This window comes from Excalfactoria chinensis, chromosome 13 (assembly GCF_039878825.1).
Source record: "Excalfactoria chinensis isolate bCotChi1 chromosome 13, bCotChi1.hap2, whole genome shotgun sequence".
Taxonomy (NCBI): Eukaryota; Metazoa; Chordata; class Aves; order Galliformes; family Phasianidae; genus Excalfactoria; species Excalfactoria chinensis.
In genome coordinates this window covers 12,410,337-12,433,635 of record NC_092837.1, presented here as the reverse complement: position 1 = coordinate 12,433,635, position 23,299 = coordinate 12,410,337, and the positions used below count along the sequence as shown (strand labels likewise).

General features: G+C 63.0%; 5 protein-coding genes across 5 annotated transcripts; 3 read left to right on the top strand and 2 right to left on the bottom strand.

The window, feature by feature from the left end:
- Positions 1 to 566: 566 nt before the first annotated feature.
- SLC34A1 (solute carrier family 34 member 1) lies at positions 567 to 4,483 on the bottom strand. Its single transcript, XM_072348021.1, has 13 exons — positions 4,356 to 4,483; positions 4,079 to 4,195; positions 3,758 to 3,940; positions 3,465 to 3,593; positions 3,251 to 3,394; positions 3,056 to 3,167; positions 2,783 to 2,978; positions 2,484 to 2,579; positions 2,252 to 2,351; positions 1,902 to 2,069; positions 1,438 to 1,554; positions 1,203 to 1,327; positions 567 to 1,121 (listed from the first exon to the last, which is right to left on the bottom strand). Exons 2-13 carry the CDS (start codon positions 4,179 to 4,181, stop codon positions 567 to 569), a joined length of 2,028 nt encoding a protein of 675 aa, XP_072204122.1. The 5' UTR covers positions 4,182 to 4,195; positions 4,356 to 4,483.
- A 1,478-nt stretch (positions 4,484 to 5,961) lies between these two features.
- Positions 5,962 to 12,149, bottom strand: RGS14 (regulator of G protein signaling 14). Its single transcript, XM_072348022.1, is given in 16 exon segments — positions 5,962 to 7,142; positions 7,294 to 7,402; positions 7,532 to 7,590; positions 7,746 to 7,827; positions 7,949 to 8,075; positions 8,181 to 8,257; positions 8,346 to 8,543; positions 8,612 to 8,736; positions 8,812 to 8,932; positions 9,053 to 9,202; positions 9,305 to 9,448; positions 9,830 to 9,922; positions 10,024 to 10,178; positions 11,067 to 11,088; positions 11,960 to 12,023; positions 12,025 to 12,149. Coding segments are annotated over 16 exon segments (1,863 nt in total). The 5' UTR covers positions 12,135 to 12,149; the 3' UTR covers positions 5,962 to 6,915.
- A 436-nt stretch (positions 12,150 to 12,585) lies between these two features.
- On the top strand, positions 12,586 to 15,144 carry LOC140258082 (ADP-ribosylation factor-like protein 3). Its single transcript, XM_072348024.1, has 6 exons — positions 12,586 to 13,429; positions 13,594 to 13,864; positions 13,957 to 14,073; positions 14,168 to 14,218; positions 14,825 to 15,002; positions 15,083 to 15,144. Exons 1-6 carry the CDS (start codon positions 13,419 to 13,421, stop codon positions 15,142 to 15,144), a joined length of 690 nt encoding a protein of 229 aa, XP_072204125.1. The 5' UTR covers positions 12,586 to 13,418.
- Positions 15,145 to 15,853: 709 nt separating this feature from the next.
- LMAN2 (lectin, mannose binding 2) lies at positions 15,854 to 19,328 on the top strand. The gene is made up of 8 exons (XM_072348559.1): positions 15,854 to 16,041; positions 16,139 to 16,257; positions 16,388 to 16,505; positions 17,404 to 17,483; positions 17,716 to 17,877; positions 18,074 to 18,188; positions 18,482 to 18,601; positions 18,825 to 19,328. Exons 1-8 carry the CDS (start codon positions 15,903 to 15,905, stop codon positions 18,983 to 18,985), a joined length of 1,014 nt encoding a protein of 337 aa, XP_072204660.1. The 5' UTR covers positions 15,854 to 15,902; the 3' UTR covers positions 18,986 to 19,328.
- Positions 19,329 to 19,473: 145 nt separating this feature from the next.
- On the top strand, positions 19,474 to 21,464 carry B4GALT7 (beta-1,4-galactosyltransferase 7). The gene is made up of 6 exons (XM_072348560.1): positions 19,474 to 19,628; positions 19,715 to 20,056; positions 20,136 to 20,361; positions 20,546 to 20,629; positions 20,786 to 20,890; positions 21,008 to 21,464. The coding sequence occupies exons 1-6, from the start codon at positions 19,582 to 19,584 to the stop codon at positions 21,161 to 21,163; spliced, it is 960 nt and encodes a 319-aa protein (XP_072204661.1). The 5' UTR covers positions 19,474 to 19,581; the 3' UTR covers positions 21,164 to 21,464.
- The last annotated feature ends 1,835 nt before the right edge of the window (positions 21,465 to 23,299 follow it).

Genomic DNA, 23,299 nt, shown 5'->3' with positions numbered 1-23,299 from the left:
CTCACTCGTCCCAGCCCCAGGGAGGAGGGAGGGCGGGAAGCAGGGAGGGAGGGACGGCCGCTATCGCTGGCAGGAGCCCAAGCATCTGTGGGCAGTGGGAGAAGTGGTTGTAGCCAACGCTTAAAGGGCTCCTGCCGGGGTCACTGCGGCAGGTGAGCTTCCACCGTGGTGTTGGGGCACTGTGGTGTTATGTCATGCCAAGGCAGCATCCCGCTGAGCCCCAGCAATTACTCTCTGCCGTGACATCGAGCGGAGTGACACCGACCTCATCCCTGCAGCTCAGCTCTCCAGGGATTAGTTGCAGCGATGCTGCCAGCGGTGCAATGGCAAATTGCAGAGCACAGCGTGGGTTTGGCTGCTGCATCGCTGCGCTGCTGTGGTGCCAAGCGTTGTGCTTGGTGCTGCACCAGTGCTGGGCACCACGGGCTGCAGGGCAGTGCCTCGGTGCTGCACGGATGCAGCAGTCAGGATTTGCAGGACAGGGGCTGAAGATGCACAGCTGGGACACGAGGTGCTCAGCCTTTATTGGACACTGCGGAAAGTGGAAACCGGGCACCCGGTGCGGGCTAGAGGCGGGTGGCACTGTGTGGGGCCAGGTGTGGGGAGCCCACCCGCAGCACGGGGCTGGGCATCTCCTCAGGGTAGGAGAGCACAGGGTTGTCCAGCCCCAACCTGGCCTTGTCACGGGCAGCGGCCTCGTGCTCATCCCAGCCCTCGGGGCTGCGGCAGCGGTCGGTGCAGCAGAGCGTGGCGCGTGTGATCAGGCTGTCGAGCGGCTGCAGCGAGTGCATCCAGGCCGGGAGGAAGTCCCAGCTCTGCAGCCACTTGGGCAGGCGGCCGGGGCTGCGCACCTGCAGCACGTTCACCAGCCCCACGAAGAAGAGGAGGCCGAGGAAAGGAGCGCCCACCCCCACCAGCACCCGCCAGCCCGCCATGGAGATGCCGAAGATGAGGGAGGGCAGCAGGAGGAAGCAGATGATGAGGTACAGCACGGCAAACCAGCGGTACTTGGCTGTGCACTCGCCCAGCGCCTTGGCCATGCGGATGGGCAGGCGGGTGAAGGGCAGCGGGTACCACAGCAGGATGCCAGAGATGTTGAAGAAGAAGTGGCAGAGGGCGATCTGTGGGGACGGCGGTTGTGTCGAGCTGGGCATGGGGGCACCTCGGCTCCTCCATGTCTCCCGACAGCCCCCAGTCCATACCTGGAAGGAGCTGGCCAGCTTGTCCCCAGGGCTGGCCAGCGCAGCCAGGATGGCGGTGGTGGTGGTGCCAATGTTGGAGCCCAGGGTCAGTGGGTAGGCACGCTCAATGCTGATCACCCCCAAGCCTGTGGAAAAGGCACCCCTTGGCATCGCATCCCGCTCCCTCGAGGCACGTCTGAGCACCCAAGTGCCCATGGGCCATCATAGCAGGGACCAGCATGTGTCTGGGGCTGACCGATCAGGGGTGTGATGGCCGAGGTGAAGACGGAGCTGCTCTGGACCACAAAGGTCATCCCAGCGCCCACCACCATGGCGAAGTACCCAGTGAGCCAGCTGAATGGGTGTGGGAGGTCTGCCATGGCACAAACAAAGGCACAACATGGACATGTCAGCTGGGATCGGCCCAGATCTCCTACCTGGTGCTGGGAAGAGAGCTGTAGGATTGGGTTCTGGGTATAGGGCCAAGCTTGGGGCTGCAGGAGTCTGCTGGGCAGGATGGAAGGATGGATGGGAAGAGGGGTATGGACAACAGGAGGATGTGATGGGCATAAATAGAGCAGGGAGCAGGTAGGAATGGGGCCAGGAGTTCATGCAGGGCTGGGGTTAGAGGTAAGGTTAGAATGGGGGATGACAGAGGTCAAGCAGAGAGGGCCGGGGGTGGTCATAGTCTCATCCCACAGTGGTCCCTGTCCCACTCACCAGTGTTGATGACCTTCTGGATGGCCTTGGCCACCTGCCCCTTGAGCAGGGAGTTGAGGATTTTGACCAGGAGGATGAGGCAGGTGCAGAGCACGACGAGGGACCCGGCCAGCAGAACCAGCCCCACGGCCAGGTCCGGCAGCGGCGTGTCCGTGAAGAGGTGCTCGCCTGCCCCACAGTACGGCTGGGCGAGGGTCTGGGGCCTGCCCAGCCCTGCTCACAAACCTGTCCCCTCCAAGCAGCCCTGCACAGCCCCACAGCATCACCCCGCCCTCCTTCAGCCCCATTCCCAGGGCTTCCAGACCCGCAGCACCCCCAGCCCTACAAGCACCCCCTCCAGACCCACTCACACTTCTGCCTAGTGATGTTGTGGAGGATCCCATTGCCATTACTGCTGCAGTGTCCAGAAGCTGTGCAGTTTGGAGGCACCCCTACCCCACCGGCAGCTGTCTGCAGGGAGCAGGCAGGCTGTGGGTGAGCCCATAGCATCCTCACCAGCCCCAGCCCACTGCCCTCCACGGGGAGCTTTGGGGGGGCCAGCCTGCCCCCCCCAGCACCATAGAAAAGCTATGAGCCCCTCACCTGGGGAGGTGCAGGGCCGCACCACGTGCGGATGAGGCTGCGGTTGCGCAGACTCTCATCCCCTGTCGCGATGCCTGTGATTACCGACTTGTCCAGCTGCAACAACACATTGGAGGGGATGGCACTGGAGGGCTGGCAGCATCCCCAGGCTGGGGACATCTACACTGTGATGGGGACTTTGCTGCCAGCCTTTGGCAGAACTGCCATAGCAGGGACATTGGAGCTAGGGACATTATTGCTAGCATGGGGATGCTAATGCTGGAGGACCACCCCTGACAACACAGCCAACCCAAGGAGACCTGGATGATGAGCTTGGTGAAGGGCTCCGTGATGATTTTCAGCAGGTCAGGGGCATCCTTCCCACTGCGGATGTTGAAGGTGGCCACCACCAGGTGGGTGACGTGGTGCAGGTACCCGCTCACCACCTCCAGCGGCAGCAGGACCAACACCGACAGCCAGTTGAAACAGTCGTGCACCGTAGCACCAGCAAAAGCCCTGCACGGAGGAGTCTGCGTGTCAGAGTGGGGCAGCCCTCGGCCCCTGCAAGTCCCTTTGTCCCCATCAGTGCTCACCTTTTGAACTCACTGCGATCTCCAGCCTGCATGAGGGCCACGATGGTGTTGGTGACTGAGGTGCCAATGTTGGAGCCCATGATGATGGGTATGGCAGAGCGCACCTCCAGCACTGGTGGCAGAGAGACCTGCTAGCCCCACATCCTCCTCAGCCATCCTGCCCCCAGCCCCAGGGAGCCCCACGGGTGCACTCACGCCCCGAGGAGACCATGCTGACAATGATGGAGGTGGAGGTGGAGGAGCTCTGCACCAGCACGGTCACCAGGATGCCCACCACCAGCCCGGCTACGGGGTTGGAGAGGATGGCGTTGTCCTTGAAGATGTCCCCTGCCACTTTGCCTGCGAGAGAGCGTGAGGGCAGGGCACTGGAGCCGGGGTGCTGCTGGCTGCCCTCTGCCCACGGCCGTACCTCCGGCCAGCTGGAAAGCAGAGCTGAGCACGTCCAGGGAGCAGACGAAGAGGTACAGGAAGCCAAACATCAGAGGCACCTTGAGAAGGGAGACACAGATGGACTGGACCCTCACCCAGCAGCCCAGCTCTGCGCAAGACAAGAGAGAGTGTTACACGCTGGGCACGTGTCTGCATACCCAGCCGTGTTTGTGGGTCCCCTACACCTCCTTCTGCTCTGCCTGCAGCACCACAGGGCACTGAACATCTTCCATTCCCGCTGCACCTGCTGGGTGCAGTGCTTGGGGACCTCACCTGGCTTCTGCAGCTCCTCCAAGCCCAGGCGGGGCCCCTGCCAGGGCAGTGCATCCAGCTCGTAGCGCTCCCGGCTCTCCACCAGCCGCCCCGGGGAGCCAGGGCACAGGAAGCCATGGTCAGGGCAGGTCACTGCTCCCACGGCGAAGGGGCAGGCATGGGCACCCGGCAGCCTGTGCAGAGCTGGGTACGGGCATGCCAAACACGCATTATGGCCCTGTCCTCTCAAAGGGCTGGGCATGGAGCCCGCCTGGTGTGGGGAAGCAGGGCTGAGCTCTGCATGGAAAGGAGGGTGGTAAGGAGGAGGGCTGGGAGACCTACCTTGAGGGCTGGGGCAGTAGGCAAACGGGGTCCCGTGCACCACCCTTCCTCCCCGCACTGGGCAGCGGGGCATGGCCGGGCTCTCCCTCCGGTATGGCAACATCACTCCAGCTGAGTCTGAGCAGAGGCAGCCACACGTCACTGTGGTGGGGCCACATCTGCACTGCTCCAGCCACTGCCACCCCAAAACCACGCAGTGGTGGCACCGCTGAGGAGCACCGTCCCAGTGGTCCCCTTGGCCATGCAGGAGCCCGTCCTGCCCTGGGGTGCTGCTCACCTGGTGCTGGCCAAGCACTCGGAGCAACGCCGTATCCTCATGCCAAAACCATGCTTTCCTCCAGCAAAGTGGCTCACGGGGCACCAGGGCCCTTTATATGCACGTCAAGAGCAAAGTCTAAGGAGCCCGGCGTTGCCCCTCGCCTCCGCTCACTGCTCACCTCCTCCCCAGAAATTCCTGCAGTTAATGGGTAACCCCACAGCATCCCATGTCGGCCGCAGTCCTGGGGGTGGCACGGGGCAACATTGCAGGGGATGGTGCCTCGCATGCCCTGTGCACCCCACCTTGCCTGCCCGAGGCCCTGCGTCACCACTTCTAAGGTGGCCTCACACCGTACACTTCATCCCCTGCAGCAGAGGAGGAGGAGGTCCCGCTGGTGGAGCTTCCTGAACCGGAGGTGAGGCCACACATGCACCTACCAGCGTGTGTGGCCTCACCTCCCCAGGCACACAGCTCTGCTGGCCTGGCCCAAGGGTGGTGGCAGTGGTTGCATCAGCATTGCTGCAGGATGCTGCCAGCAGGACAGGCTCTGGCACGGTCCCTGTGTCATCAGTGATGGTGGCATGCCGCCCGTGCCAGCGCACCACAGAGAATGCTTTATCTCAGCATGCACGATGCCAGGTCGAGTGGAAGGGGAGCAGTGCCAGTGTGCTTGTCAGTGTGCCTCAGTGCTGTTTGTTATTACCCCTCGTTTACACACCTCCGCCAAGTTTCCATCTACCCACGTGTTGCCCGGCCAGCTCGTGCCTATGGCAGCTAAGGGCAGAGCTGGGGCCAAAGGCCCCTCCAGTGCAGCTACAAGGGAGCGGGCACAGAGGGGCTGCATGGCCACGCTGCTTCTGTTCCTCTGGAGCTGGGTCCAGCTGGTGCCTATTGGGGCATGGAGCACTGCGTGACCTGTGCCTGCGTCATCATGGCAGCACGTGCTGCTCCCTTGGCGCAGTGGGGACCAGGGGACATGTGTGGTGCTGGACGAGGGACCCTGGGCCAAGCAGGTCACCCAGCTGGGAAGTAGAGCTTCGTCTCCATTAGCCCGTGGGTTCATGCCATGGCAGATCTGGAGGGGACAGCTACACCGTGCAGCACTGCTGGCAGGAGGTCATTGTTTGCAGAGTAACTTGGCATCTCCATAAGCACAAATAAGCCAGACACAATGGCTTGAATGGGGACAAGGGTACCAGGGGGCTGCTGGTGCTCAGGGACAGCCTGTGGGTAACCCTGCAAAGGAAGCCCCTGTCCTTTACCGGGCTGCACACTGCAGTGTGCCTCTCCAGAACAGCAGGGGCACGGAGGTCCCTTGACCAGGGGCTGCAGTCAGGGCCCCCATGCCCAGCTGTGCCAGTGGGGGAGGCTGGTGGCCGCATGTGCCCTGTGCCCAGAGGATGTGCTGGCCGCTGCCTGGCTGTCCCCACAATCATTAACCTGCAGAGGCCCTGGCAGCTGGGCTGTCACTCATTGACAGCCTTGGGGCTGAAGTCCTACCAGCCCCACAGTTTCCCCTGCATCACTAACAGTACAGAGAAAACAGGCTACTGGTGCTGCCCCTTCCTGCAAGAGCAGGATGGACACTGGGCAGGGCTGTGGGGAACAGTTCTGGTGGGCTGGGTGGGTACCGGGGTTCAGGAGCAGGGATGCTGCTAGAGGCTACCCCAGCATCCCTCAACAGCTGAGCACAGTGTGGATCCCCGGCAGAGAAGGAAGGGAGGAGAGGGAAGCAATTCCAGGCAATGCTCTTTATTTCCCCTGGTTTCACACCACAGACAGGACTGAGCAGCACCACGGAGACACATGGGGGCTCTGAGCCAGCCCTGAGGGCTGTGACACCTGCCTGGGGGGAGCAGGAGGCTGCCCTGGGCCACCCCTCTGCCTGTGGCTGCAGTGGGGACTGAGTGGTGGCCCAGGGCACTGCCGGGCACACGTAGGGCAGGCTGAGATGCTGAACACTCAGAGGTGCCGCACTGATCCAGCACCTCTAGAACAGGACAGACTTATCCCCAAGGGCTGAATGCCCGCAGCTCCAGCAGGGACCAGGCAGGGGCTGTGGGTGTCTGCCCTGAGGGCCATCTCTGCAGCCTCCCATGCAGAGTCTCACGCTGCTGCTGCTGGGAAAGGCCTGATCTGGGCCAATGCACTCTCCTGTCTCTGCCTATCCACAGCACTGGGGCTGAGGGCTGGCGCCTGCTCTGCCACCCACTCTGACCACGTCCTCTCTATCCTGCTCTCCCTTGGGCTGAAGGCTGTTTCCTGAGTGTCTGCACCAGCCTGGTGCAGGCAGGATTCTCCCAGGGGCAGAATTTGCCTAAGGGCAGCCATGCTCCAGGGCAGAAGCACCAGGAATAGTGCCAGGTGCACGTGGGGTGCTGCAAAGTGCTTTGCAATGGGGGTTTGACCTATATACAGGATTCCCTTGATGTGTACCGGGGTATGGCCCCACTGAGGGGCATGGCAGCTGTTCAACCACTCACAGCAACACAACATGAGGCTGGGACGGGGCATGGACGGATCTGTGGTCTGGGCAGTGTTGGCAGCTCCACACGTTGGCGCAGGTGTGGGGCAGGGCTCACCGGGGCTCACGGTCAACCGCAGGCTGAGCCGGTGCAGGTTTGGCAGGAGCGGGGTGGCCGTTCCCCGGGTGAAGGGCACTGGGTGGCTCTGGCCCCCGGCAGGTACCGTCATCCTGCCCTGGCAGCTGGAGGAAGTCAGGCAGGACCAGATCCTCCTTGGAGAGCAGCCCACGCTGGTCATTGGCCCGGCAGCTCTGTGCACGGTTCAGCAGCTCTACCAGCCCTGGGGGAAAAAGAGGACACGCGCCTCAGCCACCCCATGGAGATCCTGCATCCATGGGACCTCACACATATCCCTGGTGAAGAAGGGACCCCTCTCTCCTCAGCCCATGTTTCGTCTCAGTGCAGAGGATTTGAGGCATGTCAGCTCTCACCTTCCAGGTCGTATGTGCGGCGGTTCAGGTTGCTGGCAGCTGATGATCGTGGCCTGGAGGAGGTTGTCCCCCATGGTGTATCAGGCTCTGCTCCTGTCGGGCTTCCCTCCTGCAGGAAGAGGCCATGCCTCAACACAGGGCAAGTAAGCCGTGCTTTCCCTGCCCCTGCCTCCTCCCAGGGGCCACAGTGGGGCACACCTTCCCTGCAGGCACCTCTGCAGTGGGCTCTTGAACTCACCTCACTCTGGAGAGGGGACGGGGCGGCTGCAGCCTCAGCACTCGCTGTCACTCGCATGTCTGCAACACAGAGAAGAGCAATGCTCTGTGCTCACGTAGGGAGCAGGAGCTACAGCCAGCAGAAAGCAGCCTGGTCCCAAGAGCAGGAGGGGCTGGGGACACTTCTGGGGGCAGTGATATGGCTCATGGGAGTGACAGTGGACAGCAGACGTTACCTGCTGGCATCTCCAGGACAAGTTTCTGTGCAGCCACTGTGCTAACCAGCTTCTCCATGTCCAGGGATGCCTGCTCACCTTGCTGCAATGGGGAACACTAGTGTCACATATGGCATGTAGCAAAGGTAGCTACCCGGCATGGAGCACCCCCAGTGCTGCCGCCCCCTCTGGCCCCATCCAGACCACTGCCCCACCACTCTCACCCGTCGTAACAGCGCCAGCTCCGTGTTTATGCTGTATTTCCCCAGCACGGGCTGCAGCGCTTCCCGAATACGCTTGGTGGACTTGGCCGTGATGCGGATGGTCTTGTTGAGGGAGGAGATTTCCAGACTGCAGAAAGGAAGACAACACTGAGATCTGGGGCACTGTGGGGAAGCTGGGATGGATGATGTGGAACAGACATACAAAGGCATCAGTCCTGAAAATGACACTCACTCAAAACTTATCCTGTTCTCCAGCTTCACTTCCTGGTCTGCCAGCACACAGCACTCCTGGTCCAACACCAGTGCTTTCTGCAAGAGCCGAAGTATCATGATGCTCTCAGCATGGGCACATCTGTGCCACACCAGCCTTGCTGGCAGGAGCCCTCCTGCCCCTTACCTGCTCGTTCCCCACCAAGTAGACCTTGATGTCAGAGGGGCTGAAGCCGCGCTTCTCGCATATCCCAGCCAGCATGTCACGGATGGAGAGGCCGGGCCGCACGGAGGCCAGTGAGGCCGTGCCATCAGGCAGGTAGACACAGCAGTACTTCATGGGCTTGGCCTCAGCCTCGCTGCCCCCCAGGCTCTTGCGGTGGCCCTGTGGGACAGGAGAGCCACCATCAGCATGGGCAGTGGTGGTGTCCAGCTGGCGCAGCAAGGACTCACCTCTGTCCAGGGGCTGGGAGCTGTGCTGGCTGAGGAGAGGAAGCCCAGGTCCAGGCTGGCAGAGGAATTCAGGGAGCCCTGGGACTCCCTCCATAGCACAGCACTTCCGCCGCCTTCTCCCCCATCTAGGACAGACAGGCAGCCATGGTGGGGATGGCACAAGGACAGGGACACCCAGAACCACCCTGCTCGTCTCCTACCTGCCCAGGATGGCTCCCGGCGCTCACCCTTGCGGAAGGAACGGCGAGGGCTGCGGTTAGCACCACTGCCAGCTGTCTCCACACCCAGTGGTAGAGACTTCCCCAGCTTCAGCTTTGACTTCTGAGGAGAAGAGAGGAGGAAGCTCAGCATGGGGGCTGCCCTGTCCCCCACCGTGTCTCCATCCCTCAGGCTTGTGACTGGCCCAGGGATGGGTCCGTGTCCCCTTGACGCCCCATGCACCTTGCTGAGGTCCGGTGGGGGGCTGCTGCTGCGGGAGTGGGGCCGCAGGTCTGGCAGGGGCTGCCCCTGGCTCTCTGCTGTCAGGCAGGCTTGGTAGAGCGGGGACTTGACGAAACGTGTGTAGCTGTCAAACTTCATCAGGTTAAAGATCTGAGGGGGGAAAAGGTGCCTGCTCAGCATCCCAGCCTACAGCTCCTGGGGAGTCTGGTTTCTACCTCATTGCTGGAGTGGGACTGGGGGGTTTTGTCTCACTTGGAGCTGCTGGAGGCGGAACATATCTGGGGAGGGAGTTGCCAGCATGTCCTCCCCGATCCAGGCCTGCCGGTCGATGTTGACAGGGCTCACCGAGTGGCTGGAGAGGAACTCATCGTAGATCCGCCGTGCCTCCTGCGCCAGCTGGGAACAGGACACAGGATGGGGCCGTGAGCCCAACCTGTCTGAGAACCTGAGCTTTGGGGGCTGAGTCCTACCCAAGGCAGAAGGACAGGCACTGGCCTCACACCCAGTACAACGCGATGGAGGAGCTGCCTGGCCCTGGCCCCATGCTGCCCTATTCCCTGTATCTCTTTTCCCATCCCTTCTACTGGCAGCAGCACCCTCCATCCTCTTGCTGCCCCAGAGATGGAGAAGCACAACCTGCCCTGTGCCCACTTTCTTGTCCCAGCAAAAACAGACCCCAGCCTGTTTCCTACCAGCAATTATACAAGCACCCAGGAACACAGTGACGTGATTGCCACCTCCACATCTCAGACCACATCCTCTGCACAGGGTCAGTACCTGCTGCGTGTTGCTGGCTGGGATCTGCTGGAAGCGCTCACATGCCTGCCAGAAGTAGACATTTTCAGCACTGAACTCCTTCTTGAGGAACTCCTGTGGGGAAGAGAGCTGCTGGTCTGGCTGCACCCAGAGCACGGGAGGCTTGAGGCCAGGACTGCAGCTGTAATCAGCACAGTGAGGGCTGCAGCACTCACAGTGAAGTAAGTGACAGCCACACGGTCCTGCAGCAGTGTCTCAAAGGACTCAGCCCAGCTGACAACAGAGCTGTGAGTAGAGCTGCTGAGGGACTGCACTGCAGGCAGGCTGTTCACACTGTGGTTGCTGCCCCGGGCTCTGGAAGCATTTAATTCTGAAAGAGAGAAAAGGTCAGGTCCAAGTCCCTGGGCACCACGGCCACCCTGTGCATGGGCATTCAGCTGGAGCTGAGTCAGCTCCCGAGGAACCGCTGCCTGCAGCCCCCACTATCTGCCCCAAGTTCATCTGCCCCATCCTGGCTGCTCCAGCCCTGTAGGCTGTGGGATGGGAGCACATGGAGCTGAGCTGCTGCTCGGTGCATCACGTCAGCGTCACCACTGAACTGAGCACGGCAATGGATGGCATAAGCTGACACCTTCCGGCGTGACAACGCTCCCTCCCAGGGCTGTCACCATCACTCTGCCTGTGACTCATCTCCCGGGAAACAAAGCAGGCATGTGGGGAAGGCACCCAGTGGGGAGGGGAAGCAGGACGGCAGGAGTAGATGGGGGGCATGTGTCATGGCGAGAGCATGGAGGGTGGGTGGAGGAACTCCCCAGGAACCATGCCTCTGCACTGCGCTTCAGTTTACCTCCTCCATCCCCCCCAGCCCTGACCACTGAAGGGGACACAGATCAGCCACCCAGGTCCCTAATACTGCAGGAACCCCTGGGGAGCACAGCTGGTGGACTGGGAGAACTGGCAGGAAGAGGACAGGGCATGCAAGCAGGAGCTGCATGCAAGCATCCCGGCTGCTTCCCAGCAGGGAGGAGGCAGCTTGCTGCTCTGCAGGGCCCTGCTGTTCTCAATCAGTCCAAATCAAGGCATGACTTGGCAAACAAGCAACATCCCCTCAGAGCACTGGGTTCGGCCTGCCCCAGCCAGAACTGCAGCTCCCAGCACCCAGGGGCCCAGCATAGGAGAGAGGGATGGGAGGAACTGCTGGGCTCCCTCTCCCCTGCAGATGCCACCAACCTCATCCCAGCACAGCGAGCAGCCTTACCTCCGTCTGACACAGCCGGGCCCTGCAGGGTGGAGAAGAGAGGTGAGGGAGGGCAAACAGCTGGAGACACCACCCCAGTGTTGTCTGCCTACAGCTGGGGCTGCTGACCCATGGGGGGGCAGGACGCGGGACTCCCCCAGCACAGCGAGCAGGGCTGTGAGTCTGCAGCGAGCACACTGCTGTTCTCCCACCTGTGTGCCTCTGCCAGCCTGCGCTCAGCAACTGGGAAAGGGCAGATGCCATCAGATGTGACTCTGCCGCTACACAGGGAGAAGCAGCCTCCTCAACACAGGAAGAGCAGGGGAGGAAGGAGAACCACAGCCCCAGGCAGGCACGGCGCCCGCCGCCTCCTGCTATGGGGCCTGGGGTTACTGGAAGTCCAGCACCCAGGGGCTGGAGCCGGTCCGTGCCCGAGCGGCTGGCCCGGGGCGTCCCGCAGCATCCCCCAGGCCGCGCAGCACCACAGGGACGTGGCACCCAGGAGGATGGGCAGGGCCTCACGCTCAGCCCCAGCACGGGGGTGGGCAGAGCATCGCACTGCTTGGCGCGGTGCCCCGGGCCCGGTGCCCCCTGCCAGCCCCACACACGGGGCTGCCCCGTGACCCCCAGCCCCACGCACCCCACAGCATCCCCCTGCCCGGCCCTGCCCCAACCCCACACCTTCCTGCCCTGCGCAGCCCCGCACCCACAACCCTTCCCGACCCATCCCCTTCACCCACCCCGCACAGCCCATCCCCTTCACCCACCCCGCACAGCCCATCCCCTTCACCCATCCCCTTCACCCCATCCCTTTCACCCCATCCCCGCACAGCCCAGGCTCGCACCACACCCCAGCCCCACCCGTCCCTCTCCCGCATCTCCCCGAGCTCGGTACCCAGCCGGACCCCGCTCACCATCCGCCCGTTGAGGACCGGCAGCAGTTTGCCCTTGCCCTGCATGCCTGGCACGGCCCGGCCCGGCCCGCCGGGCTACCCGCCGCCCCGCAGCATCGCGGCCCGGCCCGGCCCTCCCGGCACCCCCGGCCCCGCCGGCACTGCCGCTTTCGGCTGCCACAGGAAGTGTCGCCATGGGAACCGAGACCGCAGCCGGGGGGGAGCGGAGCCGCCCTCCCTCCCTCCGCCGCCCGCCGGTCGCGCTGCCCCGGGCCCAGCTCGGTGCCGGGCAGCGGGACAACGGCGCCGATCCGGGGCGGCCCCGCGGCGTTCAAGTGCCGCGACCCGGCGGTTCCGCCCCGATTTCGGGGCTCCGGCAGCCGCAGGGAAAGGGGGTTTTGGGGACGTTCTGGGGACGGTACTCGGAGACGGGCTGGGAAATGGCAGCGAGCGCCGGGCGGGCCGCAGCGCGCCGCGGTAACGGCGGGGCGGATAACGGGATGAGAGCGGGGCCCGTGAGCGCGGTGCTGAGCCGGGCGGAGCCGCGCGTGGCGGCGGTGGCAGCGGGCTGCTCGCAGCTCCCCCCCTTTGTCGCCGCGCTGTTCGCCTTGGAGTTATAAATAAAAGCTGCTCACCCAGAGCCGTGAGTCACCGCCCCGCAGGGATCACGGCGTGCAAACGCCAGCCCGGGTGTGAGAAGCGAGAGCAGCGCGTGGTTCACCTCATCCCGATGGCCGAGGGATGAGCGCCGGGCCCGTGTGGGGCAGGGGGGGCTGCGGGGTGACCCTGACAGCAGGGAGCTTTGCTTGCCCCACCCGTGGAGGCGCCCAGCACCAGGGGTGGGCTCCGGGCGGCATGATCTGGTTTGGGGCAGCCGGCCTGGGGCAGGGGTTGGGGCTGGGGGGGCTTTAAGGCCTCCTACAGGCCAATCCATGACTCCGTGATTCTATGAACACCCTGTCCTGCTTCACAGCCGGCCTGTCGTTCAGGCTGACGTGGCTCGGAGCTGCCGTACCGCAGTGTCACCTCCTGTCGTGCTCCGGGTTGAAGAGAGAGGAATCCCGGCCACACTTTGCCCCCTGCACAGCCGGCCCCCAGCTGCCTTCTGTTGTGTGTCTGACCCACGGCATCCCTTGCTGGTGACTCCAACGCAGTGCTTGTGGTCCCCAGGTGCCGTGTCCTCCTGCTGTGCATCCCCGTGAGTTGGGGAGGGGGATGCTCTGTGCCCCCCATTGTATCCCGGGGGTCGGGAGCAGGAAGAGGTAGCGGACGGGTGACAGCTGGCTGGGGGATTTACTGAGGGCATTACTTAATGCTGTGGGTAAACGAAGAAACAGTGGCTAATTCTGGAGCCCATAATCCTCTTCCTCCCCCAGGGATGGGGAACGTGCCAGTCAAGCAGATGCCAGTGCCCCAGGGATGAGCCCCCAGCCTCTCCCCGGGCGTGCTGTGAGCTGCAGCCATTCCCAGACCGTGGGTGATGTGCAAGAGGTGAGGGGGGGTCCAGCTACATCCCTCCTGCTCTGAGCAGCTGCACTGACACCAGCGCCCGGCTGGCAGAGCAGCACCAGGGCTTGTCCCCTGGGCTGCCAGGAGCTGCCTGGGCTCCCAGGGAGGTCCACCCTGAACCTCTGCATATTGGGACTAAATCCCAGACCCAGCTCAGGCCGCAGACACGGGGCACCCATGGACAGCAGAGCACCCGGCTCCCTGCTGCAAAACGAGGGTGCTCTGCAGCAACCCAGCACCCTGCAGGACTCTCCCAGCCCCCCGCATCCTCAGGGGCTGCTCTCCGTCATCCAGAGGCTGAGGGGGTCCCCAGGGCAGGAGCTCCGCATCGTACTGCTGGGGCTGGACAATGCAGGCAAGACCACGCTGCTGAAGCACCTGGTGTCTGAGGAGGTCAGCACCATCACCCCCACCCAGGTACAGGCTGCTCCGGAGCAAGCACAGCGGGTGGGAGATGGGTCCTGCTTTTCTTCCCCTGGGGTGATGCCCTTGTTTGCTTCTCCATACAGGGGTTCAACATCAAGAGCGTCCACTCGCATGGCTTCAAGCTGAACATCTGGGACATCGGTGGGCAGCGCGCCGTCCGACCTTACTGGAGGAAATACCTGGGCAGCACCGACCTGCTGGTGAGCCAGGGGCCATGCCCTAGCAGAGCCCTGCAACAAGCTGTGTGCTGTGTGAGGAGGGGCTGCCTGATGTTCCTTTTGTCCCCCCTGGCAGATTTATGTCATCGACAGTGCAGACCAGAAGCGCTTTGAGGAGACAGGGCAGGTATGAAGGGTCTGGGCGAGGGGCGGTGGTGAGGTCCTGGAGACAGCAGTGGGGAACAAGGCTGTTCAGTGTGGGCTGGAGGTTCCCAAGCTGTGTGGGAAGGGCTCATGACCGGGGCCTCAGCATGCAGACCTGCCCCAAGCAGCTCTTCCCATCCTACCCAAGCTGAGGATGATGCCCCAGGGACATCTGACACAGGGTGCCTGTCTCTCATAGGGCCATGTAACAAAGCCGTTTGCTCAGGTAGTGAACTGAGAGATGTCAAAGCTGGAAAGCAAAGCAAAGAATGGAAGGTGAAACAGTGTCAGCTGAGGCCATGCTGATACCAGACTCTGCCAGAAACAGAGGCGTGGGTGCCAGACTGTGTGGGCTGGCAGCAGCTGCCCTTTGCCCAAGGTGCTCCGGGTGCCAGGAGTGTTCTGTCCCCAAGCAGTGCTGAGCGCCGCTCCAGGTTCTCCTCAGGACAGATGTAGCTTCAAGGGCTCCCATCTCCACCTTGGATTGTGGAGACCTCACGGCTTCTTGAGAATCACCAGCAGCACCTGAGAGAGGAACGCGGATCTGTGGGAGCAGCGGCACTGCTGGGAAGGGGTTCTCTCTTGGCAGGAGCTGGCGGAGCTCACTGAGGAGGAATCTCTGATTGGGGTCCCACTGCTGGTATTTGCCAACAAGCAGGACCTGGTGACAGCAGCACCTGCGGCTGAGATTGCAGAAGGGCTGAGCCTCCACACCTACCGGGACCGAGAGTGGCAGATCCAGGCCTGCTCAGCCCTGTCTGGAGAAGGTGTGCAGGTACGGAGCGAGCGGCCGCCAGCGCTGCAGGTGTGTAGGGCCGGGCTGTGCTCATACGTCTCCTCCCCTCAGGATGGAATGAACTGGATTTCCAAGCAGATCATGAGCAGGAAGAAGTGAGAGCTGTGAAGTGACGGAGCTGCAGGTCACTGAGCTACAGCCAACCTCGCTTCAGTCCCCAGCTCACACTGAGGGGTTTTCCACGTGGCTGTTCGCCATTCGTCCTCCCTTCTCTCCTCATCTTTTGGGCCTCCATGTACGCTGGGCCCTCCCTGGGGGGCACAGCACAGCGCACAGCATTGCGGCCTCACACGCTTCCCAGATGGGCGCCCTCACGGCCTGGGCAGCACTGCGCCTGCGGGCACGGCCCAGCAGCAGGATGCGGCAGAGGGATGCGGTTCAGCGATGAGACCCAGCGGGTGGAGGCGCTGTGGGCACGTTGTACTGACTGGCAGCACGGGCAGCACTCAATAAAGCAGCCCCTGAGCTCCGCGCTGACTCTGCCGCCCTTCTGTGCCGCGCTCTCCCGTCCTCCGCAGGCACGGCCGCCATCTTGTGAGGCGTTGCCGTGGCAACAGGCGGCGGAGGGCGGGGCGGGGAGCGTCACGTGACCAGCGGGCGGCACGAGGCGGAGCGGAGCGGACTGCAGTTCCCAGCGTGCCTCGCGCTCGCGCGGCGCATGCCGGGAGGAGCCGTCCCGCCGCTCCACGGCCCGTCCCGCCGCGCGGCGGAAGTCGCGGCCTCGCTGGTCCCGCCCCCTCCGCTCCCATAGGCGGACGCGAGTGACGTCACCGCTCGGGGGGCGGGAGCGCGGCGGCACGGCGGCCCGCGATTGGCGGAGAGGGCGGCAGCTGCCGGGTGGGCGGGGCGCGGCGGAAGGCGGAAACGGAGGATGGCGGCGGGCGCGCAGCTGGCGGCGGTCGCGCTGTTGCTGCTGGCGGCGGGCGGCCCGCGGTCGGTCCCGGCCGAGCTTACGGACGGCAACAGCGAGCACCTGAAGCGCGAGCACTCGCTGATGAAGCCGTACCAGGGTGAGCGGCGGGGCGCGGCGGGCGGCGGGACGGGGCCTGGCCGGGGCCGCTCGTTGAGCCGCGTTGTGTGTACCCGCGTTCTGTGTTCCCGTGACAGGCGCGGGCTCCGCCGCCATGCCGCTGTGGGACTTCCAGGGCAGCACCATGGTCACCAGCCAGTACGTGCGACTGACGCCCGATGAGCGCAGCCGGCAGGGCTCCATCTGGAACCGCGTGGTGAGCACCGGGACGGGCGGCGGGCGGGGTGTGCTCCGTGCCGGGCCGTGCTCCGTGCCGTGCTCCGTGCCGTGCTCCGTGCCGGGCCGTGCCCCGTGCCGGGCTGACACTGCGCCGCTCTGTCCCGCAGCCCTGCTTTCTGAAGGACTGGGAGCTGCACGTCCACTTCAAGATCCACGGTGCCGGCAAGAAGAACCTACACGGGGACGGCCTGGCCCTGTGGTACACGCAGGAGCGCCTCGTGTCAGGTGGGTGGCGGCCCACAATGGCGACCGTATCCTGGGCTGCGTCAAAGCGTGGTCAGGAGGGTGAGGGAGGTGATCCTTCCCCTCTGCTCGCTGCTGGTGACGCCTCGCCTGCAGTACTGCGACCAGGTCTCGGCACAGGAGAGATGTGAACCTGTTAGAGTGCCGCAGGAATGATCCGAGGGATGGAACACCTCCCCTTTGAGGACAGGCTGAGAGAGCTGGGGCTGTTCAGCCCAGAGAACACAAAGTGCTTAGAGTGGATATAGGAAAAAAAGCTTTTCGTGCAGCGGGTGGTGAGGCACTGGCACAGGCTGCCCAGAGAGGTGATGCATGCCATGTCCCTGCAGGCTGGATGGGGCTCTGAGCACCCTGTCCTAGCTGCAGATGTCCCTGATCATTGCAGAGGTTGGAATAGATGACTTTTAAATGTCCTTCCCAGCTCAAACAATTCTATGAGTCTAGGTGTTCAGCCCCACGCACAGCCTGGGTTGGCAGTGCTTGCATGTGTCCTGGGGCAGCCTTAGAGCTGCCTCTGTCCTGCACGGCTCTCTGCAGAGCAGGTTTTGAGCTCCCCTTGGCCACACCTGGTTACAGAGGAGCGCTCTGCTTTGTCCATCCTTAGAGCCTGCAGCGATGCTCCGGATGAGCAGCGCTTCCCAGCGGGCATCGCGCCCAGTGCTTCCCCTGGTGGTTGTGTGCAGTCTGCATGGGCAGACCTGGTGCCGTGTCTGCTGTTCTTGTGCAGATTCTGCCTCATTGGGCTGTGCTTTGAGGTGAGGTACAACTGTGCTGGTTGTGCCACCTGGAAGGAATCTCAGTGTCAAAGACCTACAAAGCAGGGCGTCAGGATGAGGGTGCGGAACAGAGCCGTCCATCACTGTGTTCTGCCTTGTTCCAGGTCCTGTTTTTGGCAGCAGGGACAATTTTCATGGGCTGGCTATTTTCCTCGATACGTATCCCAATGACGAAGCAACAGAGGTGAGTAGCTCAGGGAGTTTGCTCAGTGCCGAGGAGGGGTCTTAATGCAGATGATCAGAAAAGGCAGCTCTGCTGTCACTTGTTTTAGAGCCAGCTTTACATAGGAAAAGAGTTGTACACACTTTGTTGCCACGCGGTTGCCTTGCTGTTGTTCTGGTCTCACTGAGGTTTCTGAGCAGGCAGGGCCTGCAGCTGGAAGGCTCCTGCAGACTGAAGGCGTTTCTCCCTGCAGCGTGTGTTCCCCTACATCTCTGCAATGGTGAACAACGGCTCCCTGACCTACGATCACAGTAAGGATGGGCGCTGGACGGAGCTGGCAGGATGCACCGCTGAGATTCGGAACCAGAATCACGACACCTTCCTGGCAGTTCGGTACTCCCGAGGTCGCCTGACGGTGAGATGTGTGGGGAGCCTTGTTCCTGCTGCAGGGCACCTCGTGCACGTACAGCAGGGCGGTCCTGGCGGGTGGGTGGTGCTGTGGCACTCTGTGGTTTGCCAGATTCAGCCTCTTGCTCTTCTGGCTCCAAAAGAAGTGCTGGCTGGGCAGAGGGGCGGCCAGTGTTCTCCATGTGACTCCCCTGGTCCTACAGGTGATGACGGATGTAGAAGACAAGAATGAATGGAAGAACTGCATTGACATTGCAGGGGTACAGCTGCCCACTGGCTACTTTTTCGGAGCTTCTGCAGGCACTGGAGACTTATCTGGTGAGTGGGCTTTGCTTGCAGGAATATGTGCTGCTTGGTGCTTGAATATAATGCTATGGATGCAGTATATGGTGGCTTCTTGTTCGTGGGGCTTTTGAAACTGCATTGATTTGGGACACGTGGCCTGAGAAAGGAGGCACCTAAAAGCATCTCAAATTATAGCTGGGAGGTGAAGGGTTGCTTGAGAGGGAGGGAGACCTGCAGCTGGCAGAGCACAGAGCTGGGGATGCTCTGCCAATGTGGGCGTTTCTCAAGGCTTCTGACAGTCCTCAGTGCTGACGGTTGTTTCCTAGACAATCATGACATTATTTCAATGAAGCTATTCCAGCTCATGGTGGAACATCCTCTAGAAGATGACACCGTTGACTGGACAAAGATTGAGCCGAGCGTCAGTCTCCTTAAATCTCCCAAAGGTGAGTGTCTGCCCTTCCCAACCACCTTCAGTGGTTGCTGCCAGCAGCAGAGTGCACCTGGTGGGGAAAATGTCCATCTCTCACTTGAGCACACTGTAATCTCCCCGTTCTTAGCTGGTCTCCAGTGATGGCTTTTCCAGCAGCTTCCTGCTTAGCAGCAGGGCTGTGTTAGAGCTGAGATTCCCCTGCTCTGAGGTGCATCTCTTGCTCCTTCTCCTTGCAGACAACGTGGATGACCCGACGGGGAATTTCCGCAGCGGGCCCCTGACGGGCTGGAAGGTGTTTCTGCTCCTGCTCTGTGCTCTGCTGGGCATCATTGTGTGTGCTGTGGTGGGAGCTGTGGTCTTCCAGAAACGCCAGGAGCGGAACAAGCGTTTTTACTAATGGAAGAAGCGGGCTGCGGTGCCCGAAGCGTTCCTTTCCTATGGGGAGCTCTACAAACTGTGGTTTCTAAAAGCTGTTTCTGAGAAATACAAGAAGTATTTTCTTACCTGTCCCTGTGGCTGTAATCCTGCCGGACACGTGCTGTCTAGCGGGCTGGACTCGGGATGGGGGGGTGGGGGGAGGGAATGTTTTTAATGAGCTGCTGCAGAGGAACTGCTCACCTGAGAGCTGCTGCTTCCTCTGCGCCCCCCCAGGACCTGCTGCACTGCCCGGGGCGGCGGGCGTGAATGTCGGGGTTGTTGGGGCCGGGGCTGTGAGCGGGGCATTAAAGGACTGACACCACCCGCGGCTCCGCCTGTGTCTGGGGCTCTGCTGGGGAGGGGGCGGGGGGAGGGAAGAGCTGCGTGAGGGGAACGGAGCGAGGGGGAGCAGAACGGGTCCGAGCGGGGGAGGGAGCGAGCGCGGGGAGGGTCCCTGCACGGATCCGCCCCCGCCGGGCGGAAGGAGCGGAGCGGAACGTCGGGGCCGGGGCTTTGTTTCCGGGGGAACGACGCGGCCCCGGCCAGCGTGTCCCGGCGGCGGGGCCGGGGTCCGCCATGGGACCGGGCCGCCGGAGGACCGCGCTGCGACTGCGAGGCGGCGGGTGAGCGGGGGGCGGCGCGGGGGGACGGGACGTGGGGGGGGAGGGAGGACGGGAAAGAGCCTCGCTGACCGCCCGCTGTGCTGCAGCTCCCCGCAGCTCCTGGGTCTCCTGGCCGGCAAGTTCTCCATCTTCCAGCTCTTCTTCCTCGCGCTGCTGCTGGGCTTCGCCTCGCTGCTCTGGCTGCAGCTCAGCTGCTCGGGCGAAGCGGCCTCCTCCGGGCGCGGAGCCCCCCGGCCGCCCTGCCCGCCCGAAGCCCCCGCCCCGCCGGCCGACGACCCTTCGTGGGGGCCGCACCGCCTGGCGCTGCTCGTGCCTTTCCGTGAGCGCTTCGAGGAGCTCCTGGCCTTCGTGCCCTACATGCACCGCTTCCTCAGCAAGAAGAGGATCCGCCACCACATCCTGGTACTCAACCAGGTGGATCACTTCAGGTACAGGAGCCGCCGAGTCAGGTTGTGCGCCGTGTGGGTGCGTGCAGAAGGCAGTGCCGTGTACCCCGATCCATTGCAGGTTTAACAGAGCGTCGCTGATCAACGTTGGCTTCCTGGAGAGCGGCAACGACACGGACTACATCGCCATGCACGACGTCGACCTGCTGCCCCTCAACGAGCAGCTGGATTATGGCTTCCCCGAGGCCGGGCCCTTCCACGTGGCATCCCCAGAGCTGCACCCGCTGTACCACTATAAAACCTACGTGGGAGGGATCCTGCTGCTCACCAAGCAGCATTATGAGATGGTGAGCTGAGCCCCCACCGCTTTGTGCAGTGAAATCTTGGCACGTGCTGTGCCTCACGCTTTGGAAGAGAGAAGAGGAATCTGTGCTTTGAGCTGATGGCACCGTGAAGGCTGCAGCCGTGCTGAGGGCTGGGGGTGGTGTTTGGCTGCTGCAGGGGAGCAGCGTGGTGTTGCTCTCGTTGCAGTGCAATGGCATGTCCAACCGCTTCTGGGGCTGGGGACGGGAGGACGACGAGTTTTATCGACGCATCAAAGGAGCTGGTCTCCAGGTGGGTGCCCTCGGGGGCCTCCTCGGCTGAATATCCCCTTCTCATTTCCCTACCTGCCTCCTGCTGCAGCCACCAGGGCTGGCATGAAGGGCAGGCAGCCCTCCCACCTGCGGGCAGGCTTTCAGGAGCTGTATAGAAGTGTTTTTCTCCACCCAGGTTCACCGTCCCTCTGGAATCACAACTGGGTACGAGACGTTCCAGCACCTGCATGACCCAGCCTGGAGGAAGAGAGACCAGAAGCGCATTGCTGCCCAGAAGCAGGTGAGCTGTGAGAGATGGGGGCTGTGATCGCCACGTGCTCCGAGCCCTTCCCTGCCCACTGTGCTCTCTGTTTCAGCACCAGATGCTTTGCCCTGACTGCTCTTTTCTCCTCCTCAGGAGCAGTTTAAGGTGGATCGGGAAGGAGGTCTGAACAACGTGAAATACCGGATCGAGTCACGGACTGCTCTGAGCGTGGCAGGAGCCCCCTGCACTGTCCTTAACATCTTGTTGGACTGCGACATGAGTGAGACACCGTGGTGCACATTTGGCTGAGCTGTGTCCCGTGTGCCAGCATGCGCTGTGCTCATGCCAAGGTGCCGGGGCTGCACCGAGCTGCTTGGAGCAAGGCAGAGTTTTGCAGCAGGCCGGCACGGTGCTGCTGGCAGGACCCAGAGGAGCAGAAAGGGCTGAGTGCTTGAATTTGATGGGATCAGCAGAAGAGGCCAAGAGCAGGACTCCGTGGCACTGCTGTGAGCGATGCTGCTGTCTCCCAGGGCAGGTGCAGGAGGCGTTTTTCCTGTGCTGGGTATGGCCGAGCTGCCACCCGGTTCAGAGGACAATAAAGAACTATCAAGGCATCTGCTCGCAGTGGCTCGGGGACCTGCTGCAGGCAGCTACGTGGAACAGAGGCAGCATCAGCCCGTGGGAGGCAGCAGATGCACTGCCACTGTATCCTGGGGCAGGAGGGAGGGAGTGGGGGGGAACATCCCTGCCTGGCTGCTGGGAAGGCACCCGGGGCACTGCAGTGTGGATCCAGCAGTGGGGATGCCAGGAAGGTCCCTCTGCCCCATGCCAGCTTTGGGCTCCTCTTGCAGACTGTCCTGGCCTCTGCTAGTGCTGCCAGGTGAATTGCTGCCAAGCTCATGCTGGCACACAGGTGGTGCCACGTGCGGGGCTGCTCTGGGGCACTGGCACACATTTCAAGTGCTGCTGTCTCCTGGAGCAGGACAGACACCCCCAGCCAAGCACTGCATTGGGCTGGCACTCATTCTGCCTTGCTTCCCAGGCCCTTCTGTCCTTGTCCTTCTGCATCCTGGAGCACTTCCTCTTGCTGGGTGCCTGCAGATGGAAGCTGTTGCCATCCCAGGAAGCCAAGTGGTTCCCGTCTCACGGAGACGTGGCAGCTCTGGGTAGGAGCTCTGGGTTGAGGGAAGTGACAGTGCTGGGTCTGAGCACAGGGACGATCCTGGTGGCTCCTGCCATCATCTGCTGCTGCAGGGGAGTTGGTGCTGCACACAGCAGTGTGCTGCCTTCATGAAAGGGTCAAGGCTGTGATGAGGAGCAGCCCTTGCTCCTTGCATCATCCCACGCGCGGGCAATGCGAGCTCCTCCCCAGCTCCAGGCCTGTCCTTCCCCCAAGGCAGGAGGGGAGGTGTCATCCTGGAGCCTCGAGGGCATCTCCGCCCCGGCAATTTCAGTCTTGACGCCCGGTGTTTTCATCCTGCTTGTAGCCCACAGGTTGTTTTCAGTGCGTGTATGCAGGCATCCCCAAACCCCGCTGTGTCCTTTGCTGAAGGAAGGGGAAGCCGCCAGCCCATCATCACCTGCGGAAGGCCCATGGCACTGCAGCTGCCCTAGTCCCTCTCCATTGCTCACGCTGGGATCGGTCAGTGTACATCAGCCGTGTGCCAGAGCACAGATAAAAGTATCTCCGTGCTGTTCGAAATAGATGGCACAGTTTCACGGAGCTGTGCGGAAAGCAGAGCATATGTGCAGCTCGTACTTCGCTCAGCGCTGCAGGCTCCTCTCCCGCTGCCTGCCAGTTATTTTGCAGCCCCCTCATCCGCCGGGTGCTTTTGTGGCAGAGGCACCTCGCTGGGGACCCGGCTTCCTTTTATAGCCCTGAATGCGTTCCGGAGGTCGCTCGAGGCCGCTCTCCCCACGCACCGGGCTCTCAGCAAAGGCCCAGCGGGAGAGGCCGAGGCTGTTCCCCACCGCGTTACAGATGGCGGACACCCCGCCCGGAGCTGCCCGCATCCCGGGAGCCGTTCTTGGCTGCGCTCCCGGCAGCCCCGAGGGGGGGTCAGGGCCGCAGCCCCGCAGCTCGGAGGCCACGCGGGTGATGCGCGGCTGCAAGGAACGCGGCCGAGAGCCTCGGCACCGCTCCGAGCACGTGGGGACGGGGACGGCGTGTGCGCGTGGGTGAGCGCCGGCAGCACAAACCGAGGGGGGAACTGGCAGAGAGCGGGGCGGATGTGGGCGGCCCCGAACCTCGGCCTGGGACGCCGCGAGCACCATCCGTCCGCGGGAGGGCGGGCGGCGAGGCGCTGGGATGTGGCGCGGCGCTGCGGGTCACCCGACGGAGGCCGAGGGACGCTCCGTGCCCGGCGGTGCCGCGCGGACCCCTCGACGGCGGCCGCGGGGCCGAACGTGGCCGACCCGCTCCGCTCGGGGCGCCGCGCTCCGCTC